The sequence below is a fragment of the Haliotis rufescens genome, unplaced genomic scaffold (genome assembly GCF_023055435.1).
Source record: "Haliotis rufescens isolate VD_foot unplaced genomic scaffold, xgHalRufe1.0.p SCAF_10, whole genome shotgun sequence".
NCBI lineage: Eukaryota > Metazoa > Mollusca > Gastropoda > Lepetellida > Haliotidae > Haliotis > Haliotis rufescens.
In genome coordinates this window covers 24,707,041-24,727,885 of record NW_025963780.1, presented here as the reverse complement: position 1 = coordinate 24,727,885, position 20,845 = coordinate 24,707,041, and the positions used below count along the sequence as shown (strand labels likewise).

Genomic DNA, 20,845 nt, shown 5'->3' with positions numbered 1-20,845 from the left:
ACAGGTGGTTGTTAAAACCCTTTGAAGTGGTAGCTGCCGAATGTTTGATAACATCTGCTTGCACCCATTCAAATGATATATTCATAATTTATGATCTCGGCATTTTCTGATAAATAATCAGCATCATGAAAGCGAGTTCTGTATCGACTCCGCCATCACACAACTCCAATTACGGACGCGAGCTCGGCAGGATCGTGACGTCATCGTGCGTGTTTGGTATGGCAATTCCTTTCCTTCAGGTAATGCTATCAACACTCTATGCATAATGCAGTCGGTCTAATTGTGTCTGAACAATGCCTAACTACAAAGCAATTAACGACAAGGGCTGTCACACGATTGTGAGACGTTGGCGATATCCAGATAGACGGGCATTGTTTGACCATTCGCTTGCCGTACACCTGTCGGACGTTCACTGTTCTATGGGGGGCTGTTAGGGACATTATCGCATTTTCTCGATCCTTTGTAAGCTGTCAAACATGTAGTACAAAGTTATGACAATGTGAGAACACCTAAATACCCTTCAAACAATTCCCGCATAATACTTGCTGATCTGTCACGAACGAACTTAGTTTTTTTCTAATTACTCACGTGACGTAATGACTACTATTTTTTATATCGCAGTGCATTCTATTACACGTGCTTGTGTGAAGTTTTTGAATGAGCCAAATCAGTGCTCCGTCGGTTAGTGGTTAATGCAGTTCGCTCTCATATTGTGGGCGTCTCGAGTGAGTGAGTGAGTGAGTGAGTGGGTGGGTGGGTGGGTGGGTGAGTGAGTGAGTGAGTGAGTGAGTGAGTGACATAATCAGAGCGAACCTTGCATTTTAGACCACGATCGTTGTTTCAGTTTCTATTTTTCAGTTTTGTGCGAGTTCACCATTTTCAAGCAAGTTAATGACTGACCATTTCCAGTCAAGGTCAAGGTCAATATTACTTGTCCCCTCGGCCCACATAAGACAGGGGGATTCGGGAATTCAGACTTTTAAGGAATGCAAGTTTGCCCGAACCTGATCCTTTCATAATGACTACGATGTCAAAATTATACAACTACATAATAAATAACCCATGGTAGTGTGTATGAATACTGTGTTTGCACTGTTATATTGCAAAATACCAAAGGTTGCCATGTTAAGTGAGTTGAAAGCGAGCGAGTTGATATCTAAGATATCTAACTGTTTTGGCTATGTGGGCGACAAGGCCGCGCCCATATAGCCGACCCGTGAAGATCCGGGGTAGGATAGGTCCTCAGCAACCCATGATTGCCGTAAAAGGACTGTGCTTGTCGTAAGAGGCGACCAACGGGATCGGTGGTCAGGCTCGCTGACTTGGTTGATGCATGTCGTCGTATCCCAATTGCGTGGATCGATGCTCAGGATGTCAATCACTGGACTGTCTGGTCCAGACTCGATTATTTACAGACCGCCGTCATATGGCTAGAATATTGCTGGGTGCGGCGCTAAACAACAAACAAACAAACTTCAGCTCTAGCCACCCCCCTAAAACTAAGTCTGGCACCATCCCCAAGAGAACCAAGAACATCGGCTCCAGCAACCTTGACCTTGACCATGAACTTGAACATCTGCAGCATATGTTCACACATCTCGATGCTCATAATGTCAAATACTGGATTGTCTGGTCCAGACTCGATTATTTACAGACCTCCATCATATGACTGGAATATTGCTGAGAGCGGAGTTTAACAAACAAACAAAGAAACAAACATCGTCAAGGTCCTGGCACACCGAAGATGGGTGAAACTGACTGGTTATTAGCCACGTACATAGACCGGCGCATAGTCTCAGCAGGTTGCGTGCTAACTTCTCGTTAAGGGCAGCAGGGCTCATTAAGGCTTGACACAATATCCCTTCATCAATAACAGGCGGTTCTCCTTGTGTTTGTACAGACATCCACGATACAAAAGAAGAGGTTCTATCGATTATGTAAAGTGTTTTTGACGCGTGTTGCGTTATGTAATTTAATCAGTATACACGTCGCGAACAGACTGGATGACCCCAGTGGTCGCTGCTATGCGCAATACTCGAGGTATTTCCTGTCAGTCGAACAGTGGGTAAGTGTTGCGTTGATATCAGCAAATGTGTCTTTTAAATTGTAATTCGGCGGTACCATTTTACTGGAGGAAGAATGACCTTCACAAATGGTACTGTTTAGACTCAAACTCAAGCCTTAAGTCTGCATACAAACTAACAACACAAGTCAGCGTTGGCGAAGGGGCAGCCTATGATTTGGGGCAAGGTTTGTTAAAGTGAGGTGAGGTGAGGTGAGGTGAGGTGAGGTGAGGTGAGATGGTGTTTAACGTCGCGTCCAAGATTATTGCACTTATAGCGACGTGCATGCACGTGTGTGTGTGTGTGTGTGCGTGCGTGCGTGCGTGCGTGCGTGCGCGCGCGCGTGTGTGTGTGTGTGCGTGCGTGCGTGCGTGCGTGTGTGTGTGTGTGTGTGTGTGTGTGTGTGTGTCTGCTTGTACTAGTCCGGACTGATGCCGATTTATAGTGCTAGCCCACTGAGATACCATGATACATGAATACCCCACTCAGACACGGTACACTCCGAGCCGCGAGTCCTTGTTTTAGCTCCTTAATGCCGAGCGCCAGACAGGGTAACAACAAGTACCATCTTTTAACGTCTTTTGGTTTGACGCGGCCGGACATTGAACCCCGGACCTTACACTCTCCAGGCGGACGCTCTACCTCTAGACCACGAAGGCGGTTTGAACAGGAACGACTAAATTAGGTCGGTGCTACAACAGGGTTGTTTGGTTGTTTGATCATCGTTCCCCACTACGCAGAATGGTGCTCACAAGATCAACCACTAGTCCTTGCTCTTAGTAGTACGGGATAGTGTTCCCCATCTCCCCACTGACACTAGTAGCACAGTGGACGGAGGGGCCGCATCCACACTGCTTGAAGACCATTTGCTGCATAAATGGGTTTGAATCCAAAATTTCACCGATTATGACCCTTGGTGTGTCAGATTCATGCTTGTGCAGTTGTTTGTTTTCTTTGTTGTTTAACGCTGTATTCACACCAATATCCCCGTACATGACGGTCGTCTGTACAAGCTCGAGGCTGGGCCAGACAATCCGGTGATTTGACACCATGAGCACCGATCCACGCATTTGGAAAACGATGAAGTAACATGTCAGTTGTACAGTCATCAATCATCTCCCTTTGCGTCCCTTGGGCACGCCAGAAACTTGTGATTGTGGGTTCGAATCCCGGTTCGACCCGATTATGTTTTTAGGTTTGTCAGCACCATACCCGTGCTCGTGGGTTTCACCGAAGTGGTAAACGTCTGAGACCTGCATCACTTCGGGCTTTCCTCCCACATTAAGCTGACACGCCGCGATATAACTGGAATACTGTCAAAAACGGCGTTAAACCCAACTCACTCACTCACTCAGTCACTCAGTCACTCACTCACTCACGCACTTACATGTCGCTCCCTCATTAACACCTCGCACCCCCACTTTCACCTCACTCCCTCACTAACCCAGCAGCGTTAACCCCAATATCCAGCTCTGTCTGACGAGGTCTCAGTCAGGCACTGGCTGAAAACAGTGTTGAATATCTCTGTTGAGGCAATACGACCTGAAGTGGTTTTATTCATACATTGTATTAATTGCCAGCTACTCGACAGTCTATTTTAAAACCGGTTAGACTCGGCGTGGCTTTGTTTACATGTCAATTGAACAGTCATCAATCAGGGGACCCGGACGTGACACAAAGAGGGTTATCTCCCTTTGTGGTGACGTCACTTTCATGATTTATACTTGGTTTGTCCGACACATGTTGTTTTATTGAATATTTGCTAAAAAAATGAAAAATATCGAACTCACACACAGTCATAACCCAGTCAACATATGCACTTTTCAGAAAGACACATATTTGAGGACGGGGCTAAGTATAGTTTGTTGAATTTTCTTTCAATATACAATAGAAAGAGTAACAAGAATGTCTTCCTATTCAGGCCTGAAACTGAAGAAATCTGGACAATTTATGTGAATTGCCTTGGAGAAAAGTGATCTGAACACCGGGATAGTGATCTGAACACCGGGATAGTGATCTGAACGCCGGGATAGTGATCTGAACACCGGGATAGTGATCTGAACACCGCGATAGTGATCTGAACACCGCGATAGTGATCTGAACGCCGGGATAGTGATCTGAACACCGGGATAGTGATCTGAACACCGCGATAGTGATCTGAACACCGGGATAGTGATCTGAACACCGGGATAGTGATCTGAACACCGGAATAGTGATCATCTCATTACCTGCTCAAGCATTAAGTTGGGCTTCTTTGATAGGCATTTAGAAGTTGGAGTACTAAGTAAAGATAAGAATCTATGGATGAACAACTTCTTTATTACAATTAAGCGCGCCGTTTCGGTGTAGGTTCTAACACCGTTAGATCACTTGCTTGATAACGGTGTTAGAACCTACACCGAAACGTCGCTCTTAATTGTAATAAAGAAGTTGTTCATCCATAGATTCTTATCCTTACTTATTAAGTTGGGCGTCGTTATATGAAAAAACCCCACAGCTTTGAACCCTCTCACTCACTCACTCACTCAACCACCCATCCAAACAAAACTCACTCACTCACCCACTGTTGATTTTGTTATGGAAGAAATGGACGATGCTGTGTTTATTTAAGAGAAGCACACACTTACAATCTACCGTTCCATTGGCAATAATTCATTTCATTTCCATTTTCTTAAATCAACAGTTGGGGCGGTCGGGTAGCCTAGTGGTTTAAGGCTTCGCTCGTCACGCCGAAGACCCGGGTTCGAATCCCGACATTGGTACAATGTGTGAAGCCCATTTCTGGTTTCCCCCGCCGTGATATTGCTGGAATATTGCTTAAAGCGGCTTAAAACCATACTCACTCACTCACTCACTCACTAAATCAATAGTTTGTGTTGTTTTTTATTTATGATCGACTTGGTATTACTGGATTGAATGACACACTATTCTGTTGCTAAACAGGTGGAGATATTCGTGTATACCTTGAAGTGTTTGAAATAAAAACTTGAGTGTTGTTGACAGGATCCTATGTGACACCCCCTGGAAAGTGAAACACTATAGGGACAGATGAGTGATCGTAGAACACTTTGTCCACGATCTCATCATTCTGAAAGCCCACTCAACTCGGATGACCTTCCCAAGCACGTAACATTGAACTCATGCCGGATCACCTGGAGCGCGAGGTATTTGGCGAACACGGCCCGACACGCGAGGTGGTATCCTCGCGAAAGTAAGCTGGGCTGTATAGAGGGGAGCAGTCATTAACAATAGGTGATCACACAAGGAATAAAGCTTATTGATTACCGCTGTTCGATTGTAAAGTTGCGCATAATCACCGCTCCCTAACAACATCAACTAGTCCCGAAATTGCCTGCCTGGATACGCTTAGTGGCAATCTAGTGGAACGCGGCAGAGATCGTCGCAGAATTAGTCGGTATGTGCCCGTGTCCCTGGTTTTTATGGTAATTTGTCAAGTGACATCGGTGATCCAAGTATTGGACTATTGGAATGCAATGAATGGGCTTTAAAACAACCTTGGTGCTAATTTGCACGACGCAACGACATCAACTGCTACGGCTACTCATATGAGACAACCCTGTCGTCTACGACGGACAAAGATATTGCTGTACGTCGTTTGGTAGGATCGTCTATAGACACTGTGAGTACATGTGACCAGGGCCCACTTGCGCAAAGCGATCTTAGCACTAAGACTATTGTAAGCCTATGTTAAAGTACGTTATGTTAGAGTTACGATCATCTTAGCGCTAAGATCGCTTTTTGCAAGTGGGCCCAGAAGTACGGGCATCAGCACCTCTGGTTATCTCACGCTGAATGTATAGTTCTGTGCATATTTATAACATACACTGCTCTAGGCTCTCCTCGGATGGTGATGAACATGATCAATCGTCCTCTGCCCACACCGTCCCTTTTTACCTATTTTGACTTGTGTTCCCGTATTTTTTTAGGTGAACAATTGCTTTGCCTTTGCATGTGTTTGTGACTGGTGCGACAGATGGGACAAGATACGCTCACCGTTTCGCTAACACCTGGTATCGTCACTATTAGATGGTGATTCAACACTTGCTTATGGAATAGTCGGAATCGTTCAGTGAACTTTTAGTGGAGATTTATTATGATTATGAAAATGGTTTTGTCGCATTTATTTATTTATTTATTTATTTATTTTACTTACTGGGCATCCACTGACAATGTGTTGGACAGTCTCATTAGGTTCATTGCATGATCAACATTTCATATTTACATTTCGATGCAAAATCACACATTGACGGTTTCAAGTGGGAAGTGATCGTTGTTGTTGTTGTTATTGTTGTTGTTCTTCTTCCAGATCACCGCGATACACTGTTTATGTATGATTAAATATATGATTACAATAATAATAAAGCGACAAACCCTTTCCATATCCAATGTAAATCTCTGCATAAAGCAGAGTCGATTGTACGATTCCGACAGTATCAAGAGCATGTGAGTGAGTGAGTTAAAATTTTACATCGCATCGGCAATATTGCAGCCATATTGCGATCAAGAGCATGTGTTTATGAATCACTATTAGATAGTGATGACACCAGGTATCCTGTAATATGACCTATTCTGGCCTCAAATCTTCACGAGGAATACCTTTGATGTTACAGCTGATTTATATTTCATAAATTAAGCTTAAAATTTATAAAATGCACTTTTAAGCGTGTGCTGCCAACCTGGTGACACCCGTCACAAACACATGCAAAGGCAAGTGAATTCTTCACCTGAAGAAAACCCACGGGAACACATGGAACAAGTCAAAATAGGGAATAGCATCGGATATATCTTTTGTCCCTGATGCCTCAAAATTGATCGCCACATGTCTACCATAAAACTCTTTAAAGCTTTACTGACGCCTTGAATGTTGTAACCTTGATCAAACAACTTCTGAGCAAGAGTCGTATGACGGTCTTTGAAATATTTGTAGAAAGAGCATCTCAAAAGTTGTGAAATGTAAACACCAAAGGCTGGAGCTGCTGGAATATTGCTCGACATGAAGGGAACGTTTTCTATTGGAAAGTTGAAGTCATCCCTCTTGTCATCCAGTCTTGTGAAGAGGTTTCCATTTGACACACTGAATATGCATGCATAGATCTATACGTGAAACAGATTAGGCGTTTTGACCGGTCGCTTTTATGTCTAGTTGGATAGATCAGCGGAAGGGAACTGGCCATTGACTGTTGTTGAACGATTCACATCATCGATATACCTGAAGCTTTACTTAAATGTTTTAGCGCCATCATCAGAAATTCCGATACAACTACAGACAATCCCTTATGTTTTGGTCAAGGAGAGAGTTTTGTCACTGAATCGTCATGCGTAGATCTAAATACGGGTTCCCGACAGAAAAGCTGATCCTTGTTTCTTTAAAAGGTAAATAAAAGACTGGTTGTGATCATCTTATTTGGTAGTTAGGATATTTTACAGAGATTTATTTATCCAATAAACAGCAGTGTATTTACAATTGTCCGATTCCTGAAAGTGCCGTATGTAATGGAATTTGTTTTATTTTTGCCATGTCAGATTCTAATAAAAACGTAATAAAAATAGTTATGTTACATAGTAGGATGTTGATGTTTGTGGGTTCAGAAGCCTTCTGTAGCACAACAGTCTGGTGTCTCTACTCCGCTTGTATCGAACGACGGACATCGATACTTGTTCGATGATCACCCGGAACTTGAGGGTGTTTGTTCAAGGTCAATCTTTGAAGCAGTGAGGGAGAGATATTGTTTCACGACATCAAAAATGACCTTAATACAGTTGTGACGAAGGGACATACGTAAATACTTCGACACATCAAAGTTCGACACAGCAGTGGTGAACGTTTTCACCGCTCGGCCCCCTTACCGCCCGCTGTCTTGAGTATGCAGTGTGATATTTAAAGTACATAGCTGTGCAGAGTTGCGTCCCTTAGGAGTGATAAAAACTCATCGTGGGTTCGAGTCCCTGATAATGTTTCTCGGTTTGTCAGCACCGTTTCCGAGCTTTCTGACAAGTGAATAAATGGAGGAATAATTTGTCACCGTCTGTGCGAAACTCATAGCTGTTTGCCACGCCACATCAATAGACATGGGAAGGTCCCAATTAACCAGCAGCCGGGAACGCGGTGAGGGGAACAGTGATAATCGAACCACTCGTTATCCGCCGCAGATATCGACACACAAATACCTGTGATTGATTGCACGGGAGTGCCTAGATTACCCCCAATCAATTGACCAATCACATAGCGCATGCGCCGTGATCCGTTGCGAAATGACAAAAGATTGACAAAAACTCGGGGCGTCTTCTTCTCCCCAGCATTGAGTTACGCCACGAAACAACGGTTGTTTAGGTCCGTGGTTGCACTTTTCGCAATTACGGCACTGACTTTGTAACCTTACACCGCCATATCGCCCGGTATAGATATTTATCAGCCCCCCGCCAGGCACCCTCTTACTTGTAGAACGCAGCTGATGATATCGCCTAGATTGCCTGGACTTAATTAGATATTCAGGTTGACCTTGACCCTGGTCGCTAGTATCAGATTAATCTCCAGGGATTATTATGCCTGTAGATTTAACCCCACACTCTACCCGTCGTGATTAATCAAGGTAATTTGCCATGTATATAATCTAAGGATCCTTTTGGAAATTAGGAAAGAACTTAGCTTACTGTGAATGAAAACGCTGTGATGTGAAAAGCTTATGTACGCTTTCATAAGGCACACACACATCGACACACACACCGACATACACACACATGCATCCACCGACACACACACACACACACACACGCACACACACAAGCACACACATACACACACCAATGCACCCACCGACACATATGTACTCACATTCACAAACACACACACACACACACTCACGCATACACCCACACGCACACACACATCTATACACACAACACACACACGCGCACACACCCTCACACACAGACACACACTCAGCGACTCACAACCGACACACACACACGAAAGAGCGCGCGCGCGCACACACACACACACACACACACACAGACAGACACACACACAGACACACACCATCGCTCGCCTATAAAAGGATTAAATCACTCCCAAGTTGTTAATATCGTCTCTCTCTCTCTCTCTCTCTCTCTCTCTCTCTCTCTCTCTCTCTCTCAGACAACCCCACTGTCTTGTCAGGTTTCTTTGTTAGGATGTGTTCAATAATCACAACAGAGATACAGAGTTGCGTCCCCAAATCTTGTTGATCACGAGTTCGAATCCCAGATTGCACAAATTACGACCGATGGTTTGTTAGCACCAAATCCGTGGTTGGTTCCACATGCACATGCTCCGCATCATTAAACATAAATAAGGGATGCTGTTCATTAATTTGTTCAGAAGGTTTCAGATCAGAAGGCGGGGATTAAGAAATTTGTTTTTGTTTGTTTCTTGTTTGACGCCGCGCTCAGCAATATTTCAGCTATATGACGACGGTCTGTAAATAATCGAGTCTGGACCACACAATCCGGTGATTGTCATCATGAGCATCGATCCACGCGATTGAGATCGATGACATGCATAAACCAAGTCAGCGAGCCTGACCACCCGATCCCGTTAGTCGCCTCTTACGACAAGCACGTGACGCTGTGCTGCTGTTTGAAATGTTAACCAATTTATCCCCATAAGGAAGATAATATATGGATGTCAACTTCTTTATTATGAGGAACACAACGTTTCGGAGTATATGCTTACTCCTTCATCGGGTGGTGTTCCTCATAATAAAGAAGTTGACATCCATATATTCTCTTCCTCATGTGAATCACTTCTAAATGCCTTTCAAAGACCAAATTTATCCCCAGATATGACACCTCAGCGTGTAATCTGAAACCCATAACACAATATCAACCAATCAAATGATCTAAAGGGGCATGTCTATTCACTTAAATGGATATTTGACTATCCACATCAGCTGATCATGTCACAAGGGCTAGCGACAACACAATAATAACATTTGTAGGATTAAAATACAGACGATCCTGGTTCCGCGTGTGGTACATAGCCGGAATTCTTAATCTAAGTCACGGGTGAAAGGTTTAATCGACCTTATGCTGTAAACGATCTGGATTATCATATTTAACCTTTTTTCTGATAAGCGGGTAATTTGTGTAAGATCTTGTGGTTTATCTTGAGGTTAATCATTATTCTGTATACGACCGCATTTGTTCCAAATCAGCTGGCGTTCTTTGATTTTCCAAAGGCCAGGGATTACTGATAGCCTCGTGATAATACCGACTTGCTGACTATAGGACTATTATACCCCCCTCACACACATGCAGTCTTATCACACAGCCAGCGGGCGAGATAACGCTGTATTGCCGAGTGCCTACAACACCTATAACCTCTTGCATACAAAAGCAGTGCCAACTACAACGGTAAATACACGTCTACTCATACTGTTTATTTGTGGGTCGGGTGGCCCTAGGGTCAAAGGCACTGCTGAGTTGCTAGGGTCCTTTGTTGTGGGTTCGAGTCTCAGAATCGCCATTTGTACATTTTCTCTGCTGAGGGAAGATCTTCTCCCAAGTGAAAGCAATGTCTGGGAATAGTGAGTGAGTTGTGTTTAACGCCGCTTTTAACATTATTCCAGTTATATCACGGCGTGTCAGCTTGATGAGGGAGGAAAGCCCGAAGTGATGCAGGTCTCAGACGTTTACCACTTTGGTGAAACCCACGAGCACGGGTATAGTGCTGACAAACTGTCTGGGAATAGGTTTTGCTACTTATTGCATACGTCTGGGAGGTCTTTAGTTGTCTTTAGCCTGTCGTAGAACCGCCTTAACCCTTTCAGGAGCCTTGCCTTGTGGAAGATTATTGTTTGTTTCTGTGTCATATTTATTTATGTTTAATTTGGTATTGATCTGTTGCCTCCATAGTATTGGGGTATTATTCAACATTTACATATAATCTGAGAAGGTACCTTTAATTTTTTCTTTTAATCCTCGAAAGGAGTGAATCCTACTGAGCAACTCATATCTGTATATTTTTGTCAAAAATGTCAAAAACTAAAATGAAAATGTCAAAAACAAAAACGAAAATGTCAAAAATAATATTTCCACCGCAGTGTAAATAGTTTTCACCGCGGTAAAAATATTATCACCACGGTGGAAATAGTTTTCTGCATTTTCATTTTAGTTTTTGACATTTTCGCTTTTGTTTTTGACATTTTCGTTTTTGTTTTTGACATTTTCATTTTAGTTTTTGACATTTTCGCTTCACTTTTCAGCGATTCAATATCTTCTTTATACATGATTTATCACATATTTGTATGACAAATCGTGTTAATTTGCAAAAGGTTACGATAACAGTAAGTGAAATATCAAAATATTGAAAAACAGGCTCCATGTCCCTTATGGACCTCCGTACTATACAGAGAGGGCGTTGGGGTAGCCTAGTGGTTAAAGCGTTCGCCCGTCACGCCGAATGTGTACAATGTGTGAAGCCCATTTCTGGTGTCCCCCGCCGTGATAATGCTAGAATATTGCTAAAAGCGGCGTAGAACATACTCACTCACTCTGTATACAGAATGATAATTGCGCACATATGGTACATGCGCGTGCGCGTGGGTCCACATGTACTTCTCGGACTAATGTCGGTTTATTACTGTTAGCCCATTGAGATACCTTGCCACAGTTTAACATGGATAGCCTACCGTCCTCCGGGCTGACGCTCTAAACACAAGGGGCGGTCGGTAGCCTAGTGGTTAAAGCGTTCGCTCGTCACGCCGAAGACCCGGGTTCGATTCCCGTCATGGGTACAATGTGTGAAGCCCATTTCTGGTGTCCCCGCCGCGATATTGCTGGAATATTGCTCAAAGCGGCGTAAAACCATACTCACTCACTCACTCACTCTAAACACAAGGCCACGGAGGTAGCCAGGGATTCGAACCACGGACTTTCCGTTCTCCGAGACGACGCTCTATCCACAAGACCACGGAGGCGGACATAGGGACATATAAATGAAAATGTTCTTCAGTGAACTTTCTCAGCAATGTTCGATAAGCAAAAGCCAGGTAAACTCTAAGATGAAAGTAGATTAGTGTTGTGATCTGCTGGATAGATGTATATTTCAAAGACCCATTTAATGTTTCACATTATGTTTGCTTTCAGCGATCACGGGACTATCGATGAGAGACACACCTTCAGGAAACAACCACAGGACGCCCGGATATCGACGCCCCGCATCATGAAGGCCCATCCATTATTGAGGAGGAAGCCGACCACACACGTGGAAGGAGACACGTTTGTTCGCTAAGTAACAGCGTGTTGTAACACGGTCCAACCTAGCCACATCTTCACCGTAGCCACATACAGCGTTAACACTGTAATCACGCGGGTTGAGGAAACAGCTGACAAGAACCCGTTCTCAATACATAGTTATACCTCTGTAATCACATCCTCCACGAATACCTAGAAAAAGGACATCTCGTAGCTTACAAGACTATTGGAAAGAACAGTTGGATTGGATTCAGTCGAATTATTCTGTTCAGATAAAATGACCTCTTTCCATGATGCCAGTAGACTGTGAGAATCGTCCTCTGTGTTGAGACGGTTCAGCAAGTGCTCTCAGAAACTTATAATTATCAGTATCTCATTTTAAAGACGTTTGAACTGTGGTCAAAATGCCCAAAGCCACCGGTCTTCAGTTTTTCAGGAAACGCCAGTCTTTGGCCAACTTGGAGTTCGAGAGGCCCCAGAGTCTGTCCTCGGTGTACGAAGCCGTGAAACAGGCCGCGCTGGGTATCGAGGAGCGTCTGTCAATGCTGGAGATGTCCTTCTACGGCCCTGGAAAACACATAGAAGAGGAGGTGAAGAAATGGCTGCCTCAGATAGAAGCCGTCATCAAGCCTGCCCGCTACACGGAGCTGAGTTGTCGCCGACAGGTTGTGGACATCACGGAGCGGGTCCACAACGCTGCGGACAAGCTGATGGTGGACATGCATTGTCTGTCTGCTGTGCATGAGTGTGTCAGGAAGATTCTTACAACCCTAAGGCTTGGCTTCTCTGACATGATTCTCGTCATACAGAAACTGCTGTCGTATACGAATAAATACATGCTGAGCTTCAGTGCCCCTCTTGGAGACTCTTACCTGGAGACAGCTACCAACTATGAAAAACAACGTCAAGAACTGTCACAGGCTATTCAAGTGAATGTGGACAATATTACAGAGATGGCGGATAAATTTGAGCGTGATGAGCTGCATATCAATCACTTCGATTACTGGGTGAAGACGGTCGCTGAGCGTTGTGACTGCATGCATGCGTCGATACTCATGGCATTTCCGGCTGCCTGTGAGAACATCAGGAACGTGTGCGCGGACATCCGGAAGTGGCTGGAGGCGGATAGCTCGTATTCCACCTATCTGATGTTTGATATCGAGGCGCTGGAATCTCAGCGCGAGACTCAGACTAGGAAAGTGCGAGACCTGCAGGTGAAGGTATGCAATACCGAGTACAAGGTGAAGGTCATCAAGAAGGACATCACTGACTGTGATGAGGAGTTGGTTCGAGTCAGCAGCAAGGAGAAGGAGCTGCAGCAGGAGGAGAGTTATCTGATGGTGGCACACCATGATGTGCTGTTTGACCTCGAGATCAAGGACTTCAGGTGAGCTTCTGGACAGATGCTGGTATATCACGTCCTGTTGTCTTTAATTTCATGTTCACTCACACAGTTCCCTTATACAGCTACGTCGAGGGCGCGGATGGCCCAGTCGTCTACGACGTCGCAATTCGCTGTGCAGAGTTGTGTCCTTCAGTTACGGTTCGAGTCTGGACCAGATAATCCAGTGACCGACCAAAGCATTTGGGATACTTGCGTTGGGCGACAAAAAGCATTTTTTTGCTTAAATCGGCATGTTTGTCCCAATTGAAAAAAAGTACTCGTAAAAAATTATATAAATACATCTAGTTAAGTAATTCTGCATCATACCGGGGAGGGGCGGTCGGGTAGCCTTGTGGTTAAATCGTTCGCTCGTCACGCCGAAGACCCGGGTTCGATTCCCGACATGGGTACAATGTGTGAAGCCCATTTCTGGTGTCCCCCGCCGTGATATTGCTGGAATATTGCTAAAAGCGGCGTAAAACCATACTCACTCACTCACTCACTCATGCTTTTACAGGATAGAGGACATGAAGCGCCAGTCCACGAAGAACAACAGCCGTGAGTTCAACGAGGCCTATGAGCGTCTGTTGAGTGAGATTAACGCGCTGAAGGACAAGAAGCCTGCCATAGACCGGAAGTTGGGAGATATTAACAAGAAGATGGCGTGGATCCGGGAGAAGCAAGAGAAGGCTCGGCAGCGGTCCAGTCAGCTGGAGGATGCCAAGACCGACTTGAGACATGCCAAGAAGGTGAGCTAACACCGAGCTGTTTGTTTGTTGTTTAACGCCGCACTCAGCAATATTCCAGCTATATGACGGCGGTCTGTAAATAATCGAGTCTGGCCAACACAATCCAGTGATTGTCATCATGAGCATAGATCCACGCGATTGAGATCGATGACATGCACAAACCAAGTCAGTGAGCCTGACCACTGGTCCGGAGTCAAACAGCAACAACGCACGCACGCACGCACGCACGCACGCACGCACGCACGCACGCATTAACACAATAACACACGCACCCACTCACGCACGCACGCACAAACACATTAACACAATAACACACGCACCCACTCACGCACGCACGCACGCACAAACACATTAACACAATAACACACGCACCCACTCACGCACACACGCACCTGTTGGTCCAGTAATTATATACACACCCTGGTTCTGTGTTTTCCACCAGACGGCGCGGAAGGCGGAGGTAGAGCTGGAGAGAGTGGAGACATGTCTGACAAAGGTCAAGGACATTCACCGCATCAAAACAAGTCCCGAAACCCTCAAGAAAATCTTCCACAAGCTGCCCTTCACTCCTCGGAAGTTAAACGCCTCGAAGAAAACGGGTACGTAGATAATGTAATGGCTGTATAGAAAGGGAAATGGCAAGTAAGTGTACATGTATAGGAGTATACGGGATTAGTCATGTCACCAGGGAAATGTTAGCAAGTACATCATACTGCAAATAACCTCAGACCAGGGCAAAAGCCTCCGTCAAACAGTTCTCAAGCCGCCAAGAAACTGACCCTACCTAAACCCTTAACCTTTACATGATGAGTGAGTGAGTGGGTGAGTTGGGTTTAACGCCGCTTTTAACAGTATTCTAGTTATATCGCGGCGTGTCAGCTTAATGTGGGAGGAAAGCCCAGAGTGATGCAAGTCTCAGACGTTTACCACTTCAGTGAAACCCACGAGCACGGGTATGGTGCTGACAAACCTAGAAACATAATCAGGGCGAACCAGATTCGAACCCACAATCATAGGTTTCTGGCGTGCCCAAGGAACGCAACTCTGCACAGCGAATCGCGGCGCCTTAGACGACTGGGCCACCCTCGCCCCCTGTACTGCATTAGTATACCCCCAACCTCCCTATCCCCCGAACCCCCCATCCCCCGACCTCCCTCGTATGATGCAGAATTACTGTAATTAGATGTATTGATGTAAGTTTTTATGAGTATTTTTTTTCAATTGGGACAAACATGCCGACTTTATCAAAAACTGTTTATTGTCGCCCAACGCAAGTATCCCAAATGCTTTGATCGGTTACTGGATTATCTGGTCCAGACTCGAACCGTAACTAATAATTCACTGACGCCATATGCTTCGGTGTCTCTGGTACGCACACACACTCACACCGACACACACACACTCACACCGACACACACACACACTCACAAACATAAGACCCACACCCTTACACCCACATACACGCAAACACACACACACACACACTCTCTCTTACAATCACAACCACACACATTCTCTCTCACGCACTCACGCACACACACACAGACATTCTCTCTCTCTCTCTTGCGCACACACACACACACACACACACACACACACACACACACACACACACACACACACACACACACACACACACACACACACACACAATCACACTCACACATTTCCTCTCACGCACAAACACACTCACATCGATACACACACCGACACACACACACTCACAACAAAAGCCCACAGAACCCACAGCCACATACACCCAAACACACATACACACTCACACTCTCACAATCACATCCACACACACATTCTCTCTCACAATCACACACACTCACACCGACACACACGCGCGCGCGCGCGCACGCACGCACACACACACACACACATTCTCTCACGCACACACACACTCACACCAACACGCACGCGCGCGCACACACACACACACACGCACATACACACACACGCACACACGTTCGCTCGCCTGTAAAAGGATTAATTTACTCCCAAGTTATTATGGTTTCTCCCTCCCAGACCACCCCAATATCTTGACGTTTCTTTTTTAGGATGTGTTCAATTATCACAACCGAGTCACCGAGTTAATAATCCTGAACGCGACGTTAAACCCCATTTCACTTCATCACCTGTGTATGTTGTTTGTACTTCCCCAGATAAACTAGAGCGAGCCTGCCGCATCACTGCCGCCTGGGTGGAGGGGGACTGGGTCAAGCTGTACCGCTCCCTCCCGTTCTACCCGGCCCGGGGGGAGGAGACGGTGGGCGCTGACATCGACAACATCTTCAAGACGTACATGCGGCACACGGTGGAGGAACAGGCCAAACAGGCACTATGTCGCTGGCGGCGGATGCACACGCGGGCAAAGTTGGAGGACCTCGTGGACACTTTACATGAAATTCGGCGGAGGGATATTGTTGACAAAATTGAGGAAGATTTTAATGCGAGGAAAAAGCCTCACATTCAGACGCCTCTTGTCAGGACTGTTCACTTCCCCAAACTTCCGGTTAGGTAGATCTTCATAACCCTTACAACCGGTCTGTTGTGTTGAGCACATTTGCATCAGGAGACGGTGACGTCACTTCCGGGGAAGGGTGTTTGACGTTTCCTCGGATCAGGTGAATGGGAGTGCGTTGTCAACATGTCCTACAGTTTCAGCAGTTGCGAAAATCAGTGTGAGACCTCACCTAGAGCGGGGACAGATGGTATTGTTTGCGTAACGCGAATCCATCTGAAGAATATAAAGATTTTTTCGACCTCACAATCTAACCCTTGTTTTTGATTATACTGAATGGAAGCGAATATTTGAAGGTGTCTCATGGGTTATTGTTCCGTTGATGAAAGTGCGGCGTCAAATGTGCACGTGAGTTGATTTTACCACCGCTTCGAACAATAATGTTACAGTGAGTCAGCTGAATGCTGGAATATACTCGAGGTAAAGTATTAACAAACCCGCTCATTCTTGCACGCGTAAGGGACTCAGTTGTGCCCAGTGAGCTAAGGTACCTCAGACGACAGTGCTGTCAGCTCCCTTCGCCCTTAGCCTCAAACTAGACAGTGTAGGTAAGAAATATTTTGTAGGAAACCAGGCAAAATTCCTCCAACACATAATTGCTAGGGAAAGCCACCATAATGCCAAACTCCTTGTACTGACAAACCTGGATTCGAACTCAGCAACTCTGCACAGCGAATTTAGGCGTTTGCGACATGTGGGTCGGGTCATGCGACATCAGGAATGTGCTTCATCTACTTGCGTTCATTCAGTGCCTTAGGTTGGAGTGTTTGGTAGTCGAACTTTACCTATCCATTTGTTTAAAAAAAGTGATGAGAAATAAGACAACATTTTACCGAGGCCTATTGTAAGTTTCCATGAGTCAGTACGACTCCGCTAAGATGAGTTAGCCAATGTTCCACTTATTTCTGATAAAAGAACCCATGCAGAACAGTTGACCGCCGTGGATGGTGTGCATTGTTTCTGTTTGGTGAGACTCCACATTGCGCACGCGTCAGCGAGAATCCTTGTAACAAACGTTGACCAATCAGAGAACTGTGTGCTGTCCTCGCACGTGTTGTATTGTCTCAATAAACTACCACAAGTTGACCTATCTGTATTTTAGACTTTTCTTTTAGAGTTGTCAAGGTAACCAATATTGTGATTAGATAAGGATTGACGGCCGTTACATCTTGAAAATGTACTTCACAAACATGCAGTATTTGTGCAGGTGTGTGTGTGTGTGTGCGTGCGTGCGTGCGTGCGTGCGTGCGTGCGTGTGTGTGTGTGTGTGTGTGTGTGTGTGTGTGTGTGTGTGTGTGTGTGTGTGTGTGCGTGTGTGCGTGCGTGTGTGTGTCTTTGCATGTGTATCTGTGTAAATGAAAATGTACGTTACACATGTGTGTGTCTTTGTGATTGTGTGTGTGCGGGTAAGTGTCTGTGGGTCTCTCTGAGTGTGTATGTGTCTCTCAATTGTGTGTGTGTGTGTGTGTGTGTGTGTGTGTGTGTGTGTGTGTGTGTGTGTGTGTGTGTGTGTGTGTGTGTGTGTGTGTGTGTGTGTGTGTGTGTGTGTGTGTGTGTGTGTGTGTCTGCGTGCGTGAGTGTGTGAATGCGGACATGGCAGTACACCCTGATGGTAGACATGATGGTTCACAACCTGAGCACCAGGAAGATCCGGGGTAGAATAGGTCTTCAGCAACCCATGCTTGCCGTAAAAAGCGACTTTGCTTGTCGTAAGAGGCGACAAACGGGATCGGGTGATGCATGTCACCGTATCCCAATTGCGTGGGTCCATGCTTATGATCACTGGATTGTCTGGTCCAGGCTCGATTATTTACAGACCGCCGTCATATAGCTGAGTGCGGCGTTAAACAACAAATAAACAAAAAAAACAAAAAAACTAGCGAACAAACAAGAATCACAGCCTGATGTACCGAATGTCTTCCCTTCTTGAAATAAATATGTTTGACCTTTACAATTGTATGCCACTGTGTAATCTCGTGTATCTCGGACAAGTCATGCCACGCTATTTCGAGGTACGCTTATCACCAAACTATCTGGCAGGCACGACAATGTTGAATCAATGTTGAATCAATGCCATGCGTCAACGTGGTATACGTTAGAGTGGTTGATGTGACGTGCATGATCGTGTGTGTGTGTGTGTGTGTGTGTGCGTGTGTGCGTGCGTGCGTGCGTGCGTACGTGCGTGCGTGTGTGTGTGGCTGTTTGTACTAGTCCGTACGGATGCCGATTTATAGTGCTAGCTCACTGAGATACCATGCTGCAGTTTAACATGGATACCCACGCAGACACATTATACTGACTTCGAGCTGACCAATCCTTGTTTTTGCCCCTTAATGCCGAGCGCCAGACAGGGTAACAACAAGTACCATCTTTTAACGTCTTTTGGTATGACGCGGCCGGGGATCAAACCCCGGATCTTCCGCTCTCCGGGTGGACGCTCTACCACTATACCATGGAGGCGGTCTAAAATGGTTCCCGAGGCAAGGGAGTTAACTGACTGTACAAGTCCACTTACTTACTTACTTACTTTGGAGATTTAACGTGCGCTTTCCGACTGATGCGTATTTCGCACACGGGAGACAAGTCCAGTGGAAATTGGTCTTTTATAATCAGTTAACTCCCTTGCCTCGGAAAATGCGGAGCTCCTAACTCCTAAGTAGTTTCGCGAAATCGCGAGATCTCGTCATTCTCCATACCGGTAAAGCCAACACGCTCGGAGTATGTCCAGACGAACGACAAGGCTTGCGATTGTGTGCACAAATGACAGTGTTTTAACACTGCTTGAAAAGAAATCACAACCTTTGAGTAAATCCTTTACATGGAAAAACTCAACGTTAGCAGTCAAGACAAAGTGTCCCTCAACTAAGTAAGTGCAATCCATGGCACAGTTATATTCATGGAAAAAGTCTGTGAGCACTATCTTTGGAACGTCGATGATATAACCCGTGAAGATTCCGGGGTAGAATAGGTCTTCAGCAACCATGCTTGCCGTAAAAGGTGACTATGCTTGTCGTAAAAGGCGACTAACGGGATCGGGTGGTCAGGCTCGCTGACTTGGTTGATGCATGTCATCGATCCCAATTGCGTGGATCGATGATAATGATATTAATCACTGGATTGTCTGGTCCAGACTCGATTATTTACAGACCGCCGTCATATAACTGGAATACTGCTGAGTGTGGCGTTAAACAACAAACCAACCAACGTCGATGATATGGCATAATATAGTCTTCTGGGACGTCCCTCGAATGGTCTCCTAATATCGAGTAACAAATGTCGGTTCTTAACAAAACGAATTAGGAGTCACTGTCTTCCCACAATAGGGACTTTACAGCACAAAAACTGCATTATCTCCCTTGATTCATCAGACATCTGCTCTCCTCGTCCTGTCTACCAACTAAAGAAAAAGAAAAAGTCTTAAACACATAGCGAAAACCATTGTTGCGGCAAGAATGACATTATACTTATACTCTCTCAACAATCAAAGTTTATTTCTATAATTCGTTTGCACAAAACATTGCATAACGTTGCGGCGTTATTACAATATGTAAGATAGCTCCGCGATAAATCGCAAAGAACAATGGAGAACAAAGGGTGGATTATTTCACAATAAAACATTGTTCTATCATGACGTCATTTCTGGAGAATCGAACAACCGTTTGCAACTTGATGACGTCGTAAATAGGACGACGTTATTTTTGAGAGGGGAGTGTCTATTGAGTTCCAAATAGATGTAGCTGGACAGCGCAGATAAACGCTGCGCCCCTCGTGGTTTATTCTCTCTGCAGTGTTTTATTGTACGATAAACAGCTCCCACTTATCGTCTATTTCTTAAAATAACGACGTATCGTTGACTATTAATTAACGG

The 20,845-nt window shown here is 45.2% G+C and overlaps 1 protein-coding gene across 2 annotated transcripts; it reads left to right on the top strand.

The window, feature by feature from the left end:
* Nucleotides 1–5,289: 5,289 nt before the first annotated feature.
* Nucleotides 5,290–18,063, top strand: LOC124127798. Of its 2 annotated transcripts, none has more exons than XM_046491169.2 (5): nt 5,290–5,703; nt 12,210–13,704; nt 14,219–14,450; nt 14,893–15,049; nt 16,619–18,063. In XM_046491169.2, exons 2-5 carry the CDS (start codon nt 12,722–12,724, stop codon nt 16,975–16,977), a joined length of 1,731 nt encoding a protein of 576 aa, XP_046347125.2. In that variant the 5' UTR covers nt 5,290–5,703; nt 12,210–12,721; the 3' UTR covers nt 16,978–18,063. The 2 variants fall into 2 exon arrangements, with proteins under 2 accessions (XP_046347125.2, XP_046347126.2); XM_046491170.2 differs by lacking the exon at nt 5,290–5,703 and adding an exon at nt 10,347–10,475.
* Nucleotides 18,064–20,845: the final 2,782 nt, after the last annotated feature.

Bases quoted from the DNA above. Each gene is read 5' to 3' on its own strand.
- LOC124127798 (XM_046491169.2), top strand. From the start codon at position 12,722: ATGCCCAAAGCCACCGGTCTTCAGTTTTTCAGGAAACGCCAGTCTTTG. The intron at 14,451-14,892 runs GTGAGCTAACAC...GTTTTCCACCAG, and splicing joins ACTTGAGACATGCCAAGAAG to ACGGCGCGGAAGGCGGAGGT. The intron at 15,050-16,618 runs GTACGTAGATAA...GTACTTCCCCAG, and splicing joins AAACGCCTCGAAGAAAACGG to ATAAACTAGAGCGAGCCTGC.